General features: G+C 37.7%; 1 protein-coding gene across 4 annotated transcripts in view; it reads right to left on the bottom strand.

Annotated features, from left to right (window-relative positions):
• LOC149552303 (exportin-4 protein) overlaps positions 1–24,766 on the bottom strand; it is a 222,748-nt gene that overhangs the window by 75,071 nt on the left and 122,911 nt on the right. For all 4 annotated transcript variants that reach the window (XM_089787824.1, XM_089787825.1, XM_089787826.1 and 1 more), the window contains 7 exons: positions 4,958–5,069; positions 4,776–4,865; positions 4,424–4,553; positions 4,200–4,293; positions 3,999–4,061; positions 3,693–3,802; positions 1,006–1,113 (listed from right to left, as the gene is read on the bottom strand). In XM_089787824.1, the coding sequence (XP_089643950.1) occupies positions 1,006–1,113; positions 3,693–3,802; positions 3,999–4,061; positions 4,200–4,293; positions 4,424–4,553; positions 4,776–4,865; positions 4,958–5,069 (707 nt within the window). The remainder of the gene's footprint in view (positions 1–1,005; positions 1,114–3,692; positions 3,803–3,998; positions 4,062–4,199; positions 4,294–4,423; positions 4,554–4,775; positions 4,866–4,957; positions 5,070–24,766) is intronic.

Below are 24,766 nucleotides of genomic sequence, written 5' to 3'. Positions count from 1 at the left end.
AATCAAACAAGAAGACTATCAAGAACAGATACCTAATTCTCCATCTGGATGAGTTCATAAATGAACAACTCTAATGATGGACTCAAGGTCAGGTTATCATCAGATACGAGTCTGGGAGGATGATGTAGAGTAGATAGCTTTCAGGTGCCAGTATGAGCATTTTGAGATTCTAGTCATACCTTTTAGCTTGACTAATGTGTCAGCTACCTTTCAGTCATGCATGAATAGGATATTCAGAAAGAAGTTGAGGAGATTTGTTCTGATATTCTTTGATGATATACTTATTTACAGTGTGCCTTGGAAGGAGCATCTGAAACACCTTGATACTGTACTGAGCATCCTAGAGCAGCAGTCCCTATATGCTAAGATGTCAAAATGTGAATTTGGATGACTGAATTGTTATACTTAGGACACATTATCAGTATTGAGAGTGTTCGGGTGGATCCAGATAAAATCCAAGCTATTATGGATTGGTCGCCACCTAGAAGTCTTCCACATCTTAGAGGCTTCATGGGTTTATGCGGGTTCTACTATTCTTTCATGAAGTGATATTCACAGTCAATAGCTCCTCTCACAGACTTAACTCAAAAGGATGCATTTGAGTGGACACATAGAGCTAAGTGGTGTTTTGATAGATTCAAGGAATTGATGAGCACTTGCCCGGTTTAAGCCATTCCAGACTTTAGCAAGCCATTCAAGTTACACTACAACAATTCAGGAATAGGTGTTGAAGGTGTTGAAGTGATCTATATTCCTAGATATTATTCTTATAAACTAATATGGTAAACAAATTGTCATCAAAAGGAGATAGATTCATATAAACGTGGCTATTTGCCACCAGTTTGACTTTATTGAGTATTCACACAATAGCCTTTTAGCTGTTTTTTGTTCAAAAATCAATATAAAACATAATAAAAAGAATTTGAGCATCTATTTAAAGTCCATTTTCTCTAAATCAGAAATATGTGTCATAAAGCTCTAGAGAAGAAGTAGAAACGTAAGTACCAGTGCTGTCTCTCCATCATCTGAATCTGCAAGAACGTGTCCAGATATTAACAAAAGCCAGTGAAGCTCCTCCATAGTACAAGTGAGGTCAATTCCTGCACCCCTTCCCTGTGAGTACAAAATCAAATATTGTGCATATATTAGTTTTTAATTAACAAGTTTACAATTGAAAAGAGAAGCAACTAACATGAACACTTCATCTATTTCGGGTTCAGTATACAACATCAATAAGACATTTTATTCCTCCAAAGAAGATTTTTAAACCCTAAAAAAGAAAAAATTTATTTTGTTATAATGTCTATGCCAGTATAGGGATAGAGATAATGATACAGCAATTTTTAAGAGATCTCTGGATAGACATATTCATAAATATATATGAGCAAGATTTTATCAAAAGGGATAACTCCCTATCATTGGAAATAATATCAGAAAACAGTTCACTGGTCAAAGAATTGGAGATTTAGTCAAAAAATTCCAATAAGAGGAACAGAAGACCCTCCTTTACCTATTGGAGTCTTACCTTCTACTACTCTGAAAGGTTAAACACACACACAGATATTTAAACATGTTCTGTATGATGGAGAACATTCCACTGGTCATACAAACTGTGAAGATTGATTAACTTTAACCCAACATGATCAGTTTCAATTTTTGGATGAACAGTTACTAGAATGTGCATATAAGCCAAAAGTTTTGTAAAAATAAATCTGATTTCCAATTCAAGCACAAGTGTGTGTGTGTGATACACAAACACCCACATACATATGTACCTATATACATATATATTGAAATTGTATGGATACAGATACTGTATCGGACTAAGTTATTGGTGGAAATATTCATTACTTCAAATCAATATAGACATAATTGCCTCATATAAAATTATAAGTTGATTTAACAATTTACAATATGCAGAAAATAATAGAGTTGGATTGTAAGATAATCTAAAAAATGGGTTGGTGAAATAGAAAAACATTTCGTTTGGTGTAGGTTTTGTTTATAGAAAAAAGTTACATGATTGAAGTTTTCTTAGATTAAGGGAAATTTATGTCAAATTTTTAAAAATCAAATCCCACAATTCCCAACATAGTTGGAAAATCAAGAATGTTTGTGCGCAGATGGCTATAGTAATCGATGTGTATCCATGTCGTAATTGATATGGATATGGAGATGCACATGCCTGAGGAGAGGCAGAGGAGTATCCGGCTACTCTAATATATGTATGTTCACAAAACAAAAATACCATATACATATTATATAGTATCCAGAACAAAATGAGATGGAGACTCGAACAAACCATTAATCTACCTCCCACTTGGCCACAATGCCATGCACACAGAAGAAAGAAATAAACAGGGCTAGAAATATATTGTTTACTACCCTGGTTTTGTGCTCTACAAGACTTCGTCGATGTAGTGACTATCGCCATTCAACATAGACACCTCTAATCATGTGGGTTTTATGTGCATGAATGTACTTAAGAAAATTCATTTAATCCTTTTCTCAATCTTGAACTCTAAAAGAGAGAGAAAAACTTGACCAGGTCTGTATAATCCATTTGAGAATCAATTCTGAACCCTGAAAAACATGAAAAAACCCTTTAAAATATGCCCATCAAAATTTTATTTATAGAAAAAATTGTGCTCTTTATATATATGAATGACAAGTGAATTTCAACGATTTTTTAATCACTTTTTGAAGTTCGCCAAATTTTGAACCTCATGGCCGAAATTCAGTAAGATGTATTCTTTTCATAATTACAAATTTCTATCTACAAGGGACATCATAAGAGCATCAAAGACACCACAATGTTCCCCAAGGGTCCTCCATGAGGGAGGCATTCCTAGGAGACATCCTCCAAGGTGAGAGGGAACCCTAGGACATCCCTAGTTTCTGAGAAAAAGGGTTTTATTGAGGATATCCTTTGCTCATCCCCCTATCCTAAAAATGTCACTAGTTACCAATATGAGGGGAGCCCCCTACCAAAGCATCTTGTGGGACTTGGGGATTTGAGTTTAATGAACTCCTTAACGGGAGCTTAGGCAAACACATAGGGTTGGCCCTAAAATAGTAGACCTTGTTCCATGAACACATCACCTATAATTTGGAGCCAATTTTGATTTTAACGTAAACTTGAATTAAAATGAAATAGATTTTTAAAGCTACTATGATTTTTTTGATAATTAGCACTTTTATATTAAAACTAGTTTTTTTTAATAACACACTATAGTTGACACAGAATAATAAAATTAGTTTTTTCCCCATTTTTAAATATAGTAGATTATATTTTAGTTACCTAGCATTTGCCTAACTTTTCCCATTTTAAACCTGGTTAATTGAGTTTCATCTATATACCTGTATGCCACTATGTATGCATGCAAATAAAATGTCATTATGATCTAGGAAGGAAGAAGAATAGTTTTTCCCATTTTAAACCTAGTTATCTGAATTACATTTATAATTTATAACTAAATGTAAAGAAAATGTTGCTATGTTCTTAAAAAAAGCATTGGCATCTCTCTCTCTCTCTCTCTCTCTCTCTCTCTCTCTCACACACACACACACACAGCAGTATCACAATGTTAATGCTACCAAGTGTTGTTCCTGTAGAGATAGAAAATGGCATTTACCTATATGTAATACATAAAAATTTGAAATAATGTCACAAAATTACTTGAAGAGCCCACCTGATGCAGCCATGAACATCGTTCAGAAAATAGCTTTGCAAGCAAAGTTATGGTTTCCCCAGGAACAGAGCGTGCAATCAGAGCATATGAACTTAATCGCTCATCTCTAGCTGGATGCAGCACATAAAACAAAGTTGAAAAACATGTGTTCATGATAACATGACAATCAAAAAACTGTTCCTTTGTGTTGGCAATATACAACCCTTATTTCAGAGTGACAACAGACAATTTGAAGCATGAATTAGTGAGAAACCTAAAATTTCCTTCAAAATTGCATCAACAAGATACCAAGCAAATTGCATTTACCTGCAATAGAAGCCTGTAACTCTTCAGTTGAATCACCTTCATCATAAGCCATTTTTACAGCAGCTACACAATAGATAAAGCATCAAAAATTATTAATTCCTCTAATTACCAGAATAAATCACTTATGGGCATCCATACACAAGTAAATGTAACTGCAGAACACGTTCAGTGAAAATGGGCATTATTAGCATTGGAGGATACCTTTTAATTCAGTCTCTACAATTGTTTTGAAAACTGTAACTACTGATTCAACTTCCAACTGTGAAAGAGGAACTCTCTGGCTTAAATATGCTGGCTGTAAACAGCAGGTAATATGAGCCAATAATATACCGATAAACTAGATGTGTAAATTACAAAACAATCTAACAGACATGCAGAAGGATGGACAATTAAGAATCAAACAAAGCATTCAGATAACATTATACCTGCAGAAAAACAGTCCAAGTATCTAATAAGATGTTTAAGGCCTCTTGACTCCATGCTTCCTCCTCATTAAGATTGTCCAAACTGACTTTTACGGCTTCACAAGTTAGGGAGGATAAGAGGCTTAGAACACTGAAATTACAGTACAGCAAAGAAAAGACTAGTTAGCATATGATTCGAACAGATACAAGAATGATAAAGGTATGATTATGCATTTCTAATGCATCGAATTAAAAAAGTGAAGAAATATTGAGATCTTTACAAATCCCCTTCTAAATGGAAACATTATTAATAATGACAAAAGATAAGTAATTTATTAAGTGCAAATTCAAATTATCAAAGGGGATAAGAGACCTTGAATAGCCTTTGAGCAGTTGATCAAAAAGTGTAGGAGCTGTTAAGGATGCTACTGAAAACAATGCTCGACAGCCATCAATCAGCTCACTGTAAAAAAGAAGATAGAAACAGTCTTAGAAATATCAACAAGAAGAAAAGAATATTTAACTCACACGAAATAGGAAATGACAATTCATAACCTTTCACTTTTTCCAGATTTAATGGTTGCCACCACAACATGTGCAGGATTGACCCATGGCATAACTCCAGAAAGTACCAGCTGCAAGTGTTGCTCTTGTGTCTGTCCACTGTCTGTTTCCAACACCTCAATTAAGAGATAATGTATACTACAAAGATGCTTTAAGAATGAAACAGAAAAATGATTCTTAAAAAACTAGATTTCACAACCACGTTAATCACCATCACTCTCACTCATCACTTCTTACTGAAACCTAGAGAGTAAAGACAGTGACACAACTACAAACATAAGGGGTTATGACAACAATTTATCTACAATTAAAAATATCTATATGAATCTAGCTCCAAAGGGTAAAAAGTTCACATATTACTACTGCTTTGGAGTGGTTGAAAAGAAAATAAAAGAGAATTGCTTTAAAACCAACAAGAACTAATCAAAAGTTAAAACCGCTGAAAAGATGACCAGTTTCTACATCTACCTTTCATATCAATGTATGAAAAAAATTGGTACAAAGTACTTCGGGTACCTCTCTTTCTCTTTTTATGGTACAAACCTTCTCAACTTCCAAATATTTATTTACCCATATATTTATTTAAAACCAAAACTCAAATAAAATTATAAAACAAAGCACCATATGTTGCATTGCTAACCATTCTGCTGAACAATAATGAGATAAACTTCGCAATGTAAATCTGACTTGAAGATGACATCATGCCTACACAGGTTGATTCTCAATGGTGTTATGAATGCTGAAATTATTATGCAACATCTCATTCTCCTTGATTCTTCTTCATTCAGGAGCATCTTGGCTCCAAATTATAATCCTTTTAAAGCTCAGCAACTCCTACAATTATCTTCTTGAATGCTTTAGTAATTCTAAGAGATTCTTGTTATGTGGGCACAGCTGCAATAGATGAATGAATTTCTGCTTTGAAAAGAGAAAAGTGAGCCAAAGTTATATCTGGGTTGAGCTCGTCAAGCTGTATTTCCTTGTCTTCTGCAAACTTAATAGCAAGATCTATCTACGAGAAATTGTAAGAAATCTGATTTCATTATTTTCAATGCACTTTTAACATTTGCAAATTTGCAAGTCTAGCTTCTCCTCTGATATCTTTGTGCCTACTCAACTGGAGCTTTCCAAATGAACTCAACAATGAATTTGTGTGTGCTACCAACTCTTGCCAAAACTTGTGGCACTTTCATTTCAGTGACCAAAAATTAGTATCCATGTGGAACCTAAGTAACTAGGAAGAACTCAGGCCGTACTTCAACCATACCAGTACCCGAACCATACTAGTATTAGGACCCAAGCTTTACCAGTGGTACTTGGTAACTTACACTCCTTTTTCAAAAGTTAAATATTGCTTTCATAATCCCGTTGCCAATATGCATGTGTTATTAAACAATAGCATACAAGTTACAAATTTACAACATGCCCAATGGCTACAAGTTTCAGTTTCAATTACAATACGAAAATTCAAGACAAAATGAAATACACAACTAGGGAAATTTTGAAAACTTACCTATTGCTTCCATAATTGATGTGTTATTAAACAATACCATACAAGTTACAAATTTACAACAAAATGCCCAATGTCTACAAGTTTTACTTTCAATTACAATATTAAAATTCAAAAGACAAAAAAGGAAATGCACCATTGCCCATAATCCACACCTCTCAACACTGCATCAAAATTAAAGTCATCCATCAAATCATTGTTACTATGAGGATTTGGAAGATTCGACCCCCTAGTGCATCCTCGTCAACTTGAGCGATGTCTTTGGGATCAATATCTCACCATAAAGATAGAGTCAACTAATAGTATGGAGTCTAATGATTCTATGTCAAAGAGCACTATGCATAGCCCCTAGATTAGCTCCTCTAGAGCTAAGTCACCTCTCAATGGAGTGGATAAAGCATATGTCGATTAATTCCTCCCTATGGCAGAACTAGAAAATTGTGAAAACTTTGTTGTATCCTTCCTGTGCAATGACCACTATCAAGTAAGGTTAATTTGATCTAATGTAGCTCTAGCTATCATTGCCTTTAATTCATTGAAAGTTGGACCACAAAGATTTGTGAAGGCTAGCCATTGTGTGCAGCAAAGTCTTGAAGATTCCTCATCTAGATACACCTTTTGAAAGGCCTTTATTACCCTTCTTTCACCTCTTCATAACCACATGGAACCAACCATCCAACCTTTCGTGCATACAATTTGAGATTCAGAGAAAACCTTGGCATATGAAATGGGGTGTTGATTATGTTCCACCTCCACATCACGATAGACTTACTATGTTTCCCATATAATAGTAGATTCTAAACCAATATTGTTTTCTTCATCTTTCGACACGTTGCCAAAAATCTCATATCTCTCCAAGACCAAGAGAGTTAGCATTAGCATATCCACTATAATATCCTTGCTTTTTCCCAGCAAAATTCTCAAGTTCAGACTACTGTCATTTTGTCAAACAGTTGGTTTATGATCCCATCATTGCACTATAATCTTACTGAAAACCCCTTTAACTCCAACAATGCAGTAAGGACGACTCAAGAGTTCATATAATGTGAAAGGAAACACACTCAATGATAGTGCTTAAGACAATGACATTAGATTTAAACTCATAACCAGACCTTGTTTGAATGCTAAGTAAAGAGAGTGGAATACATTCATTAATTCCTGTACACAATTCGAAACAGATAAATAGAGTCTTCAAATCATAAACAAGGAGATGATGATCCTGGTATCTTATGGATGTTTGTCTGCCAACCGCATATCTAGGATCACTCCATGTCTAGTATCCCCCACGTATTCCAGCTTGACTTGCAGATAAGATCTGACTGGTGAAGGATTAACGCAGTTATGACTGGCGTCTGCAGGAGTAAAACACCTGCACCGCTGGATGGCCACATAATGGATACTCGTATAAGAGACGTCTCTTCCTTCACTTGTAACAGGTATACTCGTTGTCTCACCACCCAACTGATAGCTGTCAACCCAAGTTTGGCCCTACAGTCATAGTTGTGACTGTAATTACTGATAAGACACCGATTAGAACAAGGGAAAACGTGACTGGTCTAGTGTTGTTAACTACTGGTGAAAGCTACTTCCAAATCCCCACGTCTTCTTCCCGATTATCTGATTTCTACTGTAGGTTATCACTATCACTTTCATATTTCTTCAATACACTTAATATGTAAAAGATATTTGGCCCACACTTTCCTCTACTGATATAACCCAAGACTCAAACATACCTATGTTATCTTGTCGTCTCCATGTTCATTGTAGTTATAGTGAGCTCACATGTTTTCTCTGCAATCTTCTCACTGAAAATCTGTTTGAAATCTTCAAAAGGGTTGGGGCTACGTTCAGCTTCTCTAAGTTTCATAAGGGTTTTCATCCCTAAGAATGCACAATTACATTAAGCAACCATTCAGGATTCTTATAATATCATATATTTGTTGTGTCAATCCCAAAGCAAAAGCTTTCTTATATAACCTCAAAGTGTGGGGAGATACAAACATCTTAGCCATGTGAGATAAAAGACGCTTTCTTCTTTTAGTCACTTAAGTCATTTTGTCCTAAACTGACTTTAAATAATAAAGTACTTTTTATTTCAATTCAATAAAATAAAATGACTTTAACCTTAGGATTTCCCATTAAAATCTCCTCAACTGAAACCAAAACTCCTGTGACTAACTGGCATCCTAAATCACATGCCGTTAGCCTATTCGGATAGAAAGATAGACCAACTAGGCGCCATTAAGACTAGTGCGAAGAAGAGGACATTACAGTCCTCCCTTCCCCAGATCGCTTGCCCTCAAGCAATCTCAATGCCAAATGTTGTAAGATTGACTTGCTTTCCCAAGTAGCATCCTCATAAGGTAAATCCTTCCAACAAATCAAATATTCCTTGATGGCCCTATTACGCAGCGTCCTCTCTTTGACCTCTATCACCTCTGTTGGAAATAATACAAGCTTCCCTTCCTCATCGAGTAGAGGCAACTCTATGGAGGGTACTGTATGCTGGCCAATCGCTTTCTTGAGACATGAAACGTGGAACACATTATGAATTTTGTTGTCATCAGGTAAATCTAGCTTATAGGTGACCTCACCAACCCTCCTAGTAATGTGATATGGACCAAAAAATCTAGGATGAAGTTTTTGAGACCCACTCTTCTTCAAGGAACTCTACCTGTATGGTTGGAGATGAAGATAAACCACGTCACCCAACTCAAAACTCCGCTTAGTCTAACGGCGATCGGTGTACATCTTTTGCTGATTCTAGGCCCATAGAATGTTCTCTCGAAGAGATCTGAGGATATCCTATTGATCCTGTATCCAATCCTCGGCTAGCGGTGCCCTGATGTCCTGCAAAGCTAGGTCCATGAATGACAGAGGCTCGCTGCCATAGAGAGTACAAAATGGAGACATCTAAATGGACATGTGGTAGGAGTTGTAACAATACTCCCCTAGATACAACCACTTAACCCAGGCTCTCTATTGTCCTGCTACATAGCTCCAGAGATAACCCTCCACCCATTTGTTAACTATCTCAGTATGTCCATCCGTCTGGGGGTGATAACTCATGCTGGGTGTTAACTACGTGCCAGTCAATCAGGATAGTTCCTGTCAAAAAGTGCTACGGAACTTGCTATCCCTGTCGCTCACAATGGTGTGAGGAAGACCATGTAAACAAAAAACCTCCCGAAAGAATAACTCATCTACTTCAGAGGCTGACCAAACTGCTGCTATGGCAAAGAAGTGAGTGAATTTCATTAATTTGTCCACCACCACAGAAATAGAAACCCTACCCTACACCCTAGGCAACCCTATAATAAAATCCATGGAAATACTCTCCCTTTTTTGCGCCGGAATGGGGAGAGGCTGTAATAACATAGCTAGAAACTCATGCTCTAACTTGTTCTGTTGACAAGTCTGACATTCCCTGATATTTTGGAGGACATCATCCTTGAAGCCCTTTCATGAAAATCTTTCCCTAACCTGTCTATAGGTTTTGAAGAATCCTAGGTGTCCTACTGATGGTGCATCGTGTAGAGTTTCCATAGTCTTACTTTTGAGTTCAGATCCTAGTACGAGGTAAATATGATCCTTATAGAAAATCACATCAGCTATTATCTTGTACCCGTTGTCCTAAAGCTGTCCATCCATAATCTGACATGCTTGAGTATTCTTAGAATACTCAACCAGCAACTGAGACTTCCAATCTACTGAAATCTCAAAAATAGTACAACATTCCGCTACTAAGGGTCTCCTGGAAAGTGCATCAGCAACTACATTGTTCTTACCTTTGATGTACTCAATGTCAAAATCATAGGCCTGAATCTTGCTGACCCACTTTTGTTGTCTCTCATTAAGATCTTTATGTTCTAGGAAGTAGCGCAAACTATTGTGATCCGTCCTAACTGTGAATTTGTCCCCCACTAGGTACTATCTGAACTTGGCTAAAGCATGCATAATAGCCAACATCTCCTTATCATAAGTGGAGTACAGTCTCTTGCCATCCTTGAGTTTCCTGCTCTCATAAGCAATCAAATGCCTATCCTGCATGAGGACCTCGCCAATACCACTTCTTGAAGCATCACACTCAAGAACAAATGGTCGAGAGAAATCGGGTAGTGTCAAGACTGGGCATGTGCTCATCACCTACTTGAGCCTATCAAAGGTCTCCTCTGCCTCAATTGTCCATCTAAAAGCCCCTTGTCATGTGAGGTCGGTGAGGGGAGTCGCTATCTGAGAGAAACCTCTAGCGAATCTCTTGTAGTAAGAGCAAAGACCCATGAACCCTCTCAAATCTGATATGTTCCTCGATGGTGGCCAATCTCGGATTGCCTAAATCTTTTCTTGATGTACCTTCACCCCATCTGCACCAATCATGTGACCAAGGTAAAGAATCTCGATCAATCCTAACTCACACTTGGACTCCTTAGCAAACAATGAATGCTCCTCCATGATATTGCGTACCTCATCTAGATGCTACAAGTGCTACTCCCAAGTTCTGCTGAAAATCAATATGTCATCAAAAAATACTAATACGCTCTTCCGCAACTGCTTTCAAAAGATGTGATTCATACATGACTGAAATGTAGCTGGCACATTAGTGAGTCCAAATGGCATAACCAAGAACTCATAGTGACCATAGTGACATTGGAAGTTGTCTTGTTCACATCCTCCTTGCAAACCCGTATGTGATGGTACCCCGATCTGAGATCTATCTTTGAGAAGTAACCTACCCTATGAAACTCATCTAGTAGCTCATCAATATGAGCAATTGGGTACCTGTTCTTGATGGTCCTCTTGTTGAAAGCATGGTAATCAATACACATGCGTAGAGTGTCATCCTTCTTCACCAAAACAACTGAAGAAGCAAAGGGACTGGAACTGGGTCTGATGTGTCCCATGTATACAAGTTCCTTAATCGTCTTTTCTATCTCCTCCTTATAATGCCTAGGATGACGATAAGGTGATTTGGCGCCCTCCTCCAACTCGATGATATGCTCAAACCCTCTGTCTGGGGGAATGCCTAGAGCTATGTCCTCAAAAACCTTCTCATGCTTATCAAGCACTGGTTGAATGTCAATATGAAGTTGTTGTCCTGAGTTTAAAGTAGCCTTAGAGGAAATGAAACAGTGTGCTGCCCACTCCATGTCATCATGCCCCATAATAGCCTACATCCTGTGAGCTGAAATCAACCTGGTTTCACCCTCTAGCATAGCCTTGAGGATCATCTATCGACCATCCTGTAAGAACTCCAACTACATCTTCTTGTGATCAACTGTGTATCTACCTATGGTCTGTAACCACTGTCTTCCCAACATGGCGTCTAGTCCATCCAAATCCACCACATAAAAATGTGCCTCGAGAAGGAAATCATCAAAATAAATCGGAAGTCCTGATACCTTCCCCACTCATCTCAATCTCTCATCTCCTACCACTCTAACCTCAAACTCAGGCATGTCATCAATCTGCAACTTCCTCTTCTTAACCCATTGGGAGCTTATGAAGTTATGCAAGGCGCCTGTATCCAAGAGACATATAATACATTGTCCTCTAACAATTCCTTGCAAACGAAAGGGGTGTCCCGTGGGATCACTGGAAAGTAATGCTATGATACGAGGTTGTCCCTGGGTACCTTCCTTCTTCCTCTCCAAGTGATTGATCCTCGTTCTCTTCCTCATCACTATCATCAACATCATTGTCCTCCTGCTGCTCATCCTCCTCTGAAAGTACCTCTACATAATGTATCTTGCCTTTGCCTAGGCATCTATGATCCGATGTCCATGGCTCTTTGCAAGTGAAGCATAGCTTCTTCCTCCTGAGTTCATTTTGTGCCTCAAAGTCCATCCTAGGAGGTGTAGCCTTATGCTGGCTTTTGTTCTTTTGGAATGAAGTGGACCCCTTATATGTTTTCTTAGGGGGCTATAATATCGAAGAGGGTGACTCTAGATCGTGTGTGATCTTGATAGCATCATCTAGAGTATTTGGTTTAAGCACCATAACCAAACCTCTATATCTATCCTGTAAACCCTTGGTGAATAACATTACCTTATGCTATTCTGACATGTCTAGAACCATCACTAAGATTCGCTAAAACTCGTCAATGAAATCATCTCGAGATCCACCCTGTCATAATTGTGCCAAATCCCTATAATAGACCTCTATATCCTTCTTGTCAATGCGAGTAATCAGCTTAGAGCTGAAAGTCTCATAGGACATAATGAGACTGTGATCCTAGATAACCAACCCGTGATGCCACCAATCATATGCCGCTCCCTTAAGTGCATCGTAGCAAATCTGATGGCTTCTATCTCTGACATAGGTTTAAGTGTTAAGTAAGTGTCTAGCTTGTGAATCCAAGCTCTCATAGATGTCTTACTATTGCCATCAAAAGTAGGGAGAGATAGTTTGTTCATAGCATGCTTTAAAACTCTATTTGGTGCTCTAGGTCTCCTATCCTGTTGTTGTCTTTCTGTCTCCCTTTTCTGATTTAAGTATTGAATAAAGGACATATTTTGTTTGACTAGGTCAGGAAACAAGTCCCATTCATCATACATCACCATAACGTTTTCTAGCAGTAAGTTTGGTATTGTTGGTGGCACCACCTCTTCCTCTGCATTAAAAACGGGCATTAAAAGCCTATCTGTGTTTCATGTGGGGACCCTAACAACTCAGGGTGATCCTACCACACTGTCACCTCCACTGTGATGGCTTGGGGCTCTCTTGTTAACCGGAGCTAATTGTTGCATAGTACCTGCAAGCTGTTGAAGTGCATTAGCAATGTTATTTTGCCCATCCCTGATAGCCTGCAATGTTTCCCTTACTTCTTGTTCATGTTCAGTCTCATTATGAGCCATTTGAACGTTGTTTACCTGTTCAGCTTCTACAACCTGTTCACTTGTTCCAAAAGTTAACTCTTTATCAACTAAATAATTGTCTTCAATGTCAATCTAATCTGAAGACTGCATGTTCCGGTTGGAGATGACTAAACTTATAAAGTTTCTTCCTCATACCTGGCTGTCATTTTTCCTGTTTATTCCAACCTATTATGCAATAAATTTTTCCCACAAGATGGCAGGACCTATAGCTCTGATACCACTATAATATCCTTGCTTTTTCCCAACAAAATTCTCAGGTTTAGACTACTTCATTTTGTCAAACAGTTGGTCCATTATCCCATCATTACACTATAATCTCACTGAAACCCCCTTTAACTCTAACAATGCAATAAGGATCACTCAAGAGTTCATATCATGTGAAAGGAAATACACTCAATGGCAGTGCTTAAGACAATGACATTAGATTTAAACTCATAACCAAACCTTGTTTGAATGCTAAGTAAAGAGAGCGGAATACATTCATTAATTCTTGTACACGATTCGAAATAGATAAATAGTCTTCAAATCATAAACAAGGAGATGATGAACCTAGTATCTTATGGATGTCTATCTGCCAACCACATATCTAGGATCACTCCATGTCTAGTATCCCCCACGTATTCCAGCTTGACTCGCAAATAAGATCCGATTGGTGAAGCCTTAACGCAGTTATGACTAGCGTCTGTAGGAGTAAAACCCCTACACTACTAGATGGCCATGCAATATAGTGGATACTGGTATGAGAAACGTCTCTTCCTTCACTTGTAACAGGTATACTCGTTGTCTCACCACCCAACTGATAACTGTCAACCCAAGTTTGGCCCAGCAGTCATAGTCGTGACTGTAATTGCTAATAAGACACCGATTAGAACAAGGGAAACTGTGACTGGTCTAGTGTCATTAACTGCGAGTGAAAGCTACTTCCAAATTCCCACATCTTCCAAATTATCTGATTTATGTTGTAGGTTATCATTGTCACTTTCGTATTTCTTCAATATACTTAATATGTAAATGATATCTGGCCCACGCTTTCCTCTACTAATATAACCCAAGACTCAAACATACCTATGTTATCTTGTTGTCTCCATGTTCATTGTAGTTATACTGAGCTCACGTGTTTTCTCTGCAATCTTCTCACTAAGAATTTGTTTGAAATCTTCAAGAGGGTTGGGGCTACATCCAGCTTCTCTAAGTTTCTTAAGGGTTTTCGTCCCTAAGAATGCACAATTACATTAAGTAACCATTCAGAATTCTTATAATATCATATATTTATTGTGTCAATCTCAAAGCAAAAGCTTTCTTATATAACCTCGAGGTGTGGGGAGATACAAACATCTTAGCAATGTGGGATAAAAGTCTATTTTGTCTTTTAGTCACTTAAGTCATTTTGACCTAAAGTGACTTTAAATAATAAAGTACTTTATATTTCAATTCAATAAGATAAAATGACTTTAACCTTAGAATTTCCCATTAAAATCTCCTCAACTGAAACCAAAACTCCCATGACTAGCTAGCATCCTAAATCACATGCGTTAGCCTGTTCGAATGGAAAGATAGACCAACTAGGCACTATTAAGGTAGCGCGGAGAAGGGGACATTACATCTACTAACATCAACAATAGGAAAGATGAATGAGCAAACATATTTGCAAAATGAAATCAAAAAGTTCAAAAGAATTAATTGATAAGTTAATTGACATGTTAGAAACTTCAAAAGTTAAAATAGTAAAAAATGAAAATTGAAATATTAAAATCAGAAATTCAATATGAAAATCAACAATATAATATTTAATATAAATCTCAGTTACCATGGTACCCCCCCCTCCCCAGGCTAGAAGAAGTTCGAACTGGTTTGGTTCGAACTCTGGTTCGAGCAAGGTTCATTTTTTAGCCTGCAGGTATAAACTAGTTCGTACCTAAGCTAACCAACATGTAATGTCCCCTTTTTAGCATTCATAGCATGATGTTGTCGTTAGCCTATTTCCCCACGGTCCCATAGGCTAACCAGGACATTAAAGGGGCTTAGAGGCCATTTGGCCTACATAGTTTCAGTTCCAGGTCTTTCTGAGGGGTTTTGAGGCAACTTTGGGCATACTTACTATTTATAGTAAGTCATCTTAGACATGGGCGGACATCCAGTGGCAATGGTATGTCGATGGTAATTGTTTAAAAGCGACAAGAAGACTTGTTTATCATTGATAAGATTTGTTATGCATTGATAAAGCTATTTTATAAAGTTAAATTTATATATTTAACTTTATTAATGCATAGACTATAATTTGTGAGAAATATTTAAATTAAAAGAGTCCTCTTTATTTTATAACACATTGGAGACATAAGTTACATAAAGGGAGTTATGTTTTATCCCACATTGAGAAAACGAAGAATGGAGCTCTTGTGAGAACACTATAAAAGATATGGGAGAGCTTCTTTTAAGCATGCTTGGAAATATCAAAGAAATTGGGTAATATTCTGGAGATTATATCTCAATAGTTTGAAGGACGAAATCCCTTCAAGCTGAAAATCTTGATGGCATTGAAAGATATGGTCTTGAGATTCAACATGGTAACAGCAAGCTCCTGTCGCGTGGTACTATAGCAGCGAGTTACTGTAGCAGTCGGAATCACTATAGCAAGGAGTTATTGTAGCAGTCAAAATCACTGTAGCAGCGAGTTACTGTAGCAACTCAAATCATTGTAGTGCGGTACTGTAGCAGTGCGAATCACTGTAGCGCAGTACTGTAGCAGCGAGTTACTATAGCAGCAAGTTACTATCGCAATCCGGATCACTATAGCTGCAAGTTACTGTAGCAATTTCAGAACAATTAACACTGCTATAACCGCAATGGGTATGGACCATCATTGAACTTTATAGTTGATATAATGCGTTGAGTTTAATGAGAAGATATTATTGTTATGATAGTTGTAATTTTCTGATAATCTGAAACAAGAAATAAATGAATGGTCATTGTTATTAGTTGCATATGGTTCTATGTTGCCTCTTATTTGCATCTCATATGAAACACAAACAATCTTGAGAAACTATTGATCAACATCAAGCTGAAAACTATAAGAAATTTGGTTGCAAGACAATTGCTTGACAAAATTACAGGAAGAAATAAACATTAAAAAAATAACAAAACAAGGCAGGTTGTTACACAACACCAAAAATTTGAATCCGCAACGAACTGGGCCCCGCAGATGGCTGGAAAGTGGTTTTTTGGGGATAACTTTTATTCTTTTTGGCATCCACAATCCTTAAAGGTTGTTATTAATTGCCTTTGGTGGCCTCTCATTGTCATTTTATGTTTCCAAACAAATTATTTTGTCTTAAGGAAGAACATAGAAGTGGTTGAGCAAGAATCTGGTTGTGCAAGGAGTTTGAAGATTGATTTGTGGGTGTTCTTGAAGTGTTTGTGCACCATTCATACACATTTACAAGCTTGCAATGGCTGGAAAAGGTAAGATCTTATTCCATTTGCTATTGTTTTTGTTCTAGTTTTTTTATTTTTCCATTTCTCTTTCAATCTTCATATGATCTTTTCCATTTTTTCAAAATTCATCTTTTTCTTGCATATAAATTATGAACATGTATCTAATTTCTTGCCATAGGGAAAGGAATGGCATCTTCCTCTTCATCAGTAAGTAATACCGAACAAAGAATAAAACCCAACTCTGATTCTCCTCTATAGAAATATGTAGACATTATAAAACCCCTTCCAGGAGGTGGTGCATTCCATTGGAGATGTTGGGGTTGTGGTGTAGAAAGAAATACTTCTTATTATCATGTGGTAGGTCATTTGTGTGGTACACTGGAACAGGAATCAAGAAATGCCCTAGCAAAAAAGGTGCCCCTATACAAAATGAAACCGTGTTAAAATATATTGAAGAGCATAAAGGGAATGTAACCCCCCCGGAAGTTATAGAACAAGACCACCCCTTTTTTAGTACCACAAAGGACACTGAAATTGAATCTGTACCCCTTACAAAAGAAAGGAACCACTAGAAACTGCTTTCAAAATAAGAGTTGATAAATTGCTGACATTAAGGTGGGAAGATGCTTGTATGCAAATGGATTGTCCTTTGATGCTTTTGCTCTCAATTTTGGAAGGACACATTGAGGGGTGCTAATGAAGCTCCAAGAGAGTATTGTGGCCCTGGATATGAAAAAGTGTGCACCACCTTGTTAGATCAAGAGATCCAGTGTATTGAAGATTAATTGAAGCCCATAAGGGGCTCATGGATTGAGGCAGGGGTGAGAATTGTTTCAAATGGGTCGAAGGAGTCTAGGTGTAGTCCCTTGATCAATGTCCTTGGAGTGTCCCCTAAAGGGGCAATGTTTCTGAAAGTAATGGATTGTGAGGGCCACGTAAAAGATGGCCCATTTATTGCTAATATCCTATTTGAGGCCACTGAACAACTAGGTGCAAAAAACATTGTCCAAGTCATAACGGACAATGCAAAGAATTGTAGAGTAGCTGGTTTATTTGTTGAAGTGTGATATCAACATATATTTTGGACATCTTGCATGGTCCATTCGCTCAATCTTATGCTACAAAAGATTGGGAACCAAATTGAGTGGATCGAAACAATGTATGAAGAGGTTGAGGACATCCAAATGTTTGTCACAAATCACCACATGACTCAATCTCTTTTCAGAAACCACTCTAAATTGAAGCTACTGAAGGTAAATGAACTTGGATTCAAGTTAGTAATTTAATTTTTAATATTTGACAATTTCTAATTTTTCATATTTTGCTTGTGCAATGCATATGCTTTTTTAAAATATGTATCTAATAGTTGTATTTTGCTCTAATTTATGTCACAGATTGCTAAGACCCATTTTGCATCACATATAATCGTCTTGAGACGACTTGTGCAAGTGCAAGATGCACTTCAAGGTATGGTAATCAGCCACAATTGGGGTGTATGGAAGCAAAAGAACACTATTAGGGCAAACAAAATAAAGAATAGGGTATTAGCTGACTCGTGGTGGGAACGTGTGGAATATCTCCTTAAGATCACTGAGCCCATTATGAGCATGCTTAGGTACACTAATATGGCTAGGCCTTGCCTTGGAGAGATCTATGATGGCATAGACTCAATGCTTGAGAAGATAAAGAAAATTATAAATGAGGAGCAAGATCTGCAAGAGACCTTTTCAAACAAGTGCAAGCAATTATTGTTGAAAGATGGAACAAAATGACAACTCCACTACATTTGCTTGCCTATGCCTTGACACCCAAATACTATAGCTCTCAATATTGTAGTCTACCAAGAAGGTTGCCACCATATAGAGATATGGATGTGTCTGAAGGGTACCAAGCAGCATTTAAAAGACTATTTCCTGATGATGATATGAGAGATGTAATCATGGACGAGTTCATAGAGTCTGTGAATGCTAGAGGTCTAAGTAACGATGCTCTTCATTATCGGTTCAAGAAGGATGCTCATAGTTGGTGGTACCTCTGTGGCCAAAGATTTCAACCATTGCAGCCCCTTGCAATCAAATATATATCACAAGTTTTATTTTTAAAAAATTAGCTCACTTTATCTTCAAAAGAATCATGACTAGAAAGTGATTTTAATGTTTTTATAAGATTGAATTAATTCTTTTTAATTGCTTACCTTGTGTTGTCTTCATACGTTGCCAGTTCTTTCACATCAGAAAGAAATTGGAGCACCTATTCTTCCATCCACTCGGTGAAGCGCAATAGGTTGCAATGAAAAAAAGCAGAGAACCTAGTATTTGTGCATAACAACTTGCACCTTCTTTTGCACAAGAGTAAAGAATTCAAAGAAGTGGGATATACATGCAGAGATTGCAGACTTGGACGCTTCCATTACTCGGCTTACAATGGATGATTTTGATGACTTTGATGTCAATACTATTGTTGCTTCCGTTGCTGATCCATTGGCCTTAGCTCAAGTAATACTAGAGAAGAAGAAAAAGATGAAGATTGAACTTAGAATATTAATAGTTTTTTCTAATTTTCATTCCATTAGTTAAACAATGAATGTGAAACAATGATACTTGAACTTGATATTTATAATGTTTTGAATCTTCGATGTTGAAGTTGATTGAGCTATATGATGGTATGATCACTATGATTACAAGTTTAACCATTTATGGTGTTTTTGTTGTCTAAATCTGTCATGTCCCCACTCTAGCTCAGTCTAATAGAGACATGTGAGTCAGCTTATTATGGGGTCTTGTAGGCTGACAGGGTTGGATAGAGACCCAGTATGGTTATTCAGTGTTGGGGACTTGGTTTTCTGGTGGGTATTGATCAGTTGGGGGACGTTCCTTGTTTTTAGGAGGCAGTTCCTACATTTATGGGGTTCATTCCTACTTTTTAGGAGGTATGATCATGCCCAGGGCTGGGTTTCCATGAGATGACCCTTTGGGTTCAGTTTCAGAGGGATAGGGCTTGTTTCCTAAATTTTAGGAGCATCCCTAGATTTTAGGGATGAGACTGCCAGTGGATCCTTGATTTCCGACTTCAGTCACAGACAGGTGGCAGGATGATTTTATGGTTTGTGATGTCAGTTTGGCAGTTTATGGCTATTTGGGTTATATTTTTAATATTTCCTAAGTTAGCGTTTAATATTTAAATAAGGCTAAGTTAATAGCCATTTTGGAGTAATAAGAGAATTTTGGCCTCATCTGGATGCGTATCCCATGTTATGATAGCTCGTTGGAAAGGTCTTGAAATTCTCTAAATCTTCCTCTTTGGTCTCAGGGCAATTCGGTGAGCGGATTTATTACTAGGGTGGAAAAGGTCATTTTTTAGTGACATGGTCACTTTAAAATAAGATTTAATTCATTTTTATAGCCAACACCAATTGGGGGTCACTTTAGGGTTCGAATTGCTTTGCAAGGGGTTATAAGGAGATGGGCGCCATTTCTCATGATTATGCATATTTTTCAAACACTTCTTTTCAGATTTGCTCTGCTTGAGCAATTTGCATTCTGGGACGCAAACCCCAGGGTAATTGCTGGCTGGGACGTAACCCTCAGCAGCATTGGGTATTGGTTTGTTAGTAGTTTCAAAAGTATTCAGGAGGAAGGTAGACGCCACTTCAGCTTGGGCCTACAGTTTGTTTTGTTGGGCATGTTCTTTGGCGTATGGGAGGTGAATTCTAGCAGCCGTACACTGCCATTTCTTGCAGCCGTACTTTGTCATTTGCAGCACTTGGATACATAGAAAAATCGGTTACTCAACAGCAGAATCTTGCATCTTATCAGCCGTTTTCATCAGCCAGTTGTGGCGTCATTGTTAGAGGAAATGTACTGGATCTTTTATTTGGCTCTTTAATTCAGAGATCTGCCTGGTACGATTTGTATCAACTCTGACTTTACTGCATATTGTTATTTATTTTCAGACTCTTTTCTTGCCATTTGTTACTTCTCATTTCTATGTGGAATAATCATCAAAAACACAAAAACAAACAAACTCTTCTGCATTTCTATCTAGTTCTACAAGAAAACATTAATAAACAAGAAAAAGAAAAAATAAAATAAATCTATAGCAGATTTGCAGCAGAGATCCATCAAGGATCTTTCAAAATCTGTTTATGCTTCTATGCTACATTCTAATTTTAACTCATGCTTCATATATATATATATATATATATATATAAAACCAAAATTTTGACGAACTTGCAAACTAGTTTTTGGACTTCAAACTTGGAAGCGAACCGGAATCGAAAACTTAGTTATAAATCAGAAAATTTAATACTAAAATCAGGAATATCTTACCTCACAATAACCTACAACTCATCACAAATCTTTTGTTTGATGGCTTTTCTTTCAATAGAACTTGAATTAGGCCACCTACTAAACTCTGAAATCACCATCCTCAATTTTAAAGGCTCATGCATCCTTATACTTCCCTAAACAATCCACGACTCTAAGAAAAAAAGAGGCAAAAGGACATATTACTATGATATTAAAGAGTGACCAATCTCCAATATTAGTTCACCCATCCATCACAAACGAACAATGTATAGTGCTCCAGGTTTACTTCATAGCCTCAATTAGCAAAATGACCATAGAAATTTTTTCTTTGGGATGGTAGTGTGTAGCTTATGATATTCGAGGGATATAAATGACGAACTGATAGAAGCTACATCTTTGATCATTTGTGTAAAATTACAATGGACGACATGAAATGGGATTTTATGGGCATAAAAGAATTTGGCGATGAAAGACTTTGTTGCATCTTGTGCTTGCACATTAAACAAAACTTCATTGCATCTAGTGCTTGCACATTAAACAAAACTTCGTTGCATCTTTTGTTAGATGACTTTTCTTTCAATAGAGCTTGAATTAGGCAACCTACTCCACTCTGAAATCACCATCCTCAATTATAAAGGCTCATGCACCTTAAATAACCCCTCAAGCAAAATGAAGTGATTGGTCTATCTTGTCTCAACAAATTTTGGGAAATCCTTCGAAAATGTTCAAAAGCGAACAAGTGATGTTTGGTACTTGCAAATGCACATTAGAATGTCTCTATCTTTATCTATCACTTGGTTCAACCAGTCTATTTTCCTTGTCTTTCAATGAATTGTCCAGTGCATGAACATGACATAGGGTCCAAAAGAAGTGTGTGTAAGCACACTCAACCATATGCTAAACAATTGGTACACATGCTTTGAATTAGTGACCATGTTTGAAGCCCAAACCTCCTCTATGGCCTCTCAAAATGCTAAACTGGAAGCCTGCATCCTTATTCTTCCCTAAGTAATCCATGACTATAAGAAAAAAAGAGCCAAAAAGACGTATTACCATGATATTGAAGAGCAATCAATGTCCAATATTAGTTCACCCATCCATCACAAAAGAAAAACACATCTTGCTCCAAGTTTACTTCGTACCCTTTATTACCATATTGACCACAGAATAATTTTTCTTTGGGAGAGTAGTGAGTAGCTTATGATGTTTGATCGAAATACATGATAAACTTGATGGAGTCCCAATTTTCACAAATGCAAGGCCTTCATTTGAGCAGCCTCTAAAGTTTTACCTTATTGATTAATAGTTGTAGAGTGGAAATATCACTCAAGCTCACAAAGATATGCTATGTTAACCATACATGATAACCCAATTAAGATACATATGAAGTAAAACATAGAATATACCATTCATACCACAATAGGAAATGATTTCTTTAATAAATATCAAAATCAACATGAGTACATTAACAATATTTCAAGCACTTATAGAAGGGTTGGTTGGTTGGGAACTAATCGACGCATTCCCTCACCTCCTAACTACCCAGCTCGACTAGCTTTAACAAGTACTAAACATAATAGTTACTTTATTCCGACTACATCAACCCCCCCCCCCCCCCCCCAAAAAAAAAAAAGAAACTGTTGAACATGAAAACAACAAAAAGAACTTTGACTTCAAGAAGAAGGATGGGAGGACATCCTTGTGCTCGGAGCTCCCTATAGCCGTTGCAGATCCCTTTCAGTTGTCTTTTGTTTTGCTCAGGGGCGATCTTGCCTTCCAATTCAGTTTTCTCTGTTTTTTAGACTTCCTACATTGCAACTTTCTCAGCTTCCCATTGATGTTGAAGATTCTTCCTTTCCAGCCCCCATGCTTTGGCCAGGTTTTTTTTCTATTGAAGTTCCAAGAAGGTTCCCCGAATGGCAACTTCCATATCTGCAAGAGCCTCCATGAGCGGCGGCGAGTGTTCCTATCCACTGGAAATGATAGAACTACTTGTCCACGTAGTGGCTATGTCCTCCTTTGAATATCCACCCTGCTCTAATAGTCCCCAATCTATATGGCAGCCAGTTTGCATAAACACGACCAACGCTTCTACTACTATTATCACAACCTCCAAATTCCGAGACCTAGCCTACTCCATGAGCTCTTTGGTAGAATGTTCCATGGCCTACAACTCGGTGAGAAACAACTCTGCCTTGGCTGCAAAGAAGCCATGTCTAGAGGTTCCTCACGCTCGCTTTGTATCTCTACATGTTCCTCAGCAACTGCTTGTAAAGGGGAAGACACCATGCCTTCTTCCTCAAGTAACCTATCAGCATCCTCCAAGACCTATCTGCCATCATACTTTCCTGAGTGTGGATTTCCCCTTGTTGTTTATCCATTGCTCCTACTAGTTGTACCATGAGAGCAACTAGATGGACTACCTCCGAGCCAAGAGGTGTTTGCAACCTCACTTTATGCGCAAACTTTGGCTGGCATCTCAAATCTATTACTTGAGTACAACACTGTTGTTCCAGATAGATTAATGGCACCATCCTCGGAAGTGATGTTCCGGAAGCTCCCCATGTCGAAACTTGTTGCCTGTCACCTACTCCTTCCTCAACTCTTGTCTGATTTGGTTCGGAAATATCTGTCGTAGCAGTTCCTTTGGGATCACTAGTCATGCCATGGTAAATCTCTGGGGATACTGATATTCCAATTGGAAGTGGCCCCTCCGCAAGTGGTAAAAAATTAACTTCCCATGGAGTCCCCTGCAGGTGACTTAGGCGGATTTCTACCTCCTGTGAGTCCGAGGAAGGTGAATCCGTATCACTGCCCTCCTCTTCTGAACTCCCTTCATCCTCTTCATCCTCTTGGATCACCACTGTCTATTTCAATTTCTTTTTCTTTGGTTCGCCTCCATTGTGAGATCCTACACCCATGGTATCCAGATGGAGCCAGTATGTCATAGCCGGCTTGTATGGTTCTACTCTATTAGCCGGTATCAATGTCACTCGGTGCTCACTGCTCACCTGAGTGCGTACTGCTTCTAAGAATAAGGCCATAGCGTGATGAGGCATGCAAAAGGCTTTGTGTTTCAACTCCATGAATTCCCAAAGTTTGTCACAAAGAAATTGAGCCCAGTTATACGCATGTCCTTTATACAGTCCATCCACTACAGGCAACATCCAAAGGGCAATGTCAAAAGTTCAGCTGCCCGTTGTGAGGTTGTTTTTCACCAAATCTACAATACATCGCCATTCATCATTTACAATAAAAAAAATTCTTGAGACCCCTACTGTTCTTCAAAATTCCTTCCCATTCCAAACTTGTAAGATCTTTCTGGCACATTAGTTTTAGCCACTTCTTCTTGTCTTCTACTGTCATAGGGTTTTTCCCAGTTCCTACTCTCTATTGGGAATTCCAAAAACCCTACTTATTTCTTCTACTAAATAAGAAACTATCACTTGTTGCTGGAAATACTGTACTATAGATTTGTGACATGATTTCTCACAACCTGTGATTAAATTCCGTTGTATAGGTTCAAACATTTTTAATTCAAAAATTGGCATGAAAATTATTTTGTCTACCTCTACTATGCACAACGCCTTTTTCAGAGGATGATCCGCTTCCGCTTTCTCCCACCAAGTCATGCATTCGCTTCCCATCACACTTTCAAACATAATATTCTCAGTCG

Source organism: Cupressus sempervirens, chromosome 6, assembly GCF_028749045.1.
Source record: "Cupressus sempervirens isolate cs-2001-9-10 chromosome 6, ASM2874904v1, whole genome shotgun sequence".
Taxonomy (NCBI): Eukaryota; Viridiplantae; Streptophyta; class Pinopsida; order Cupressales; family Cupressaceae; genus Cupressus; species Cupressus sempervirens.
This window is presented reverse-complemented; position numbering and strand designations above follow the sequence as displayed.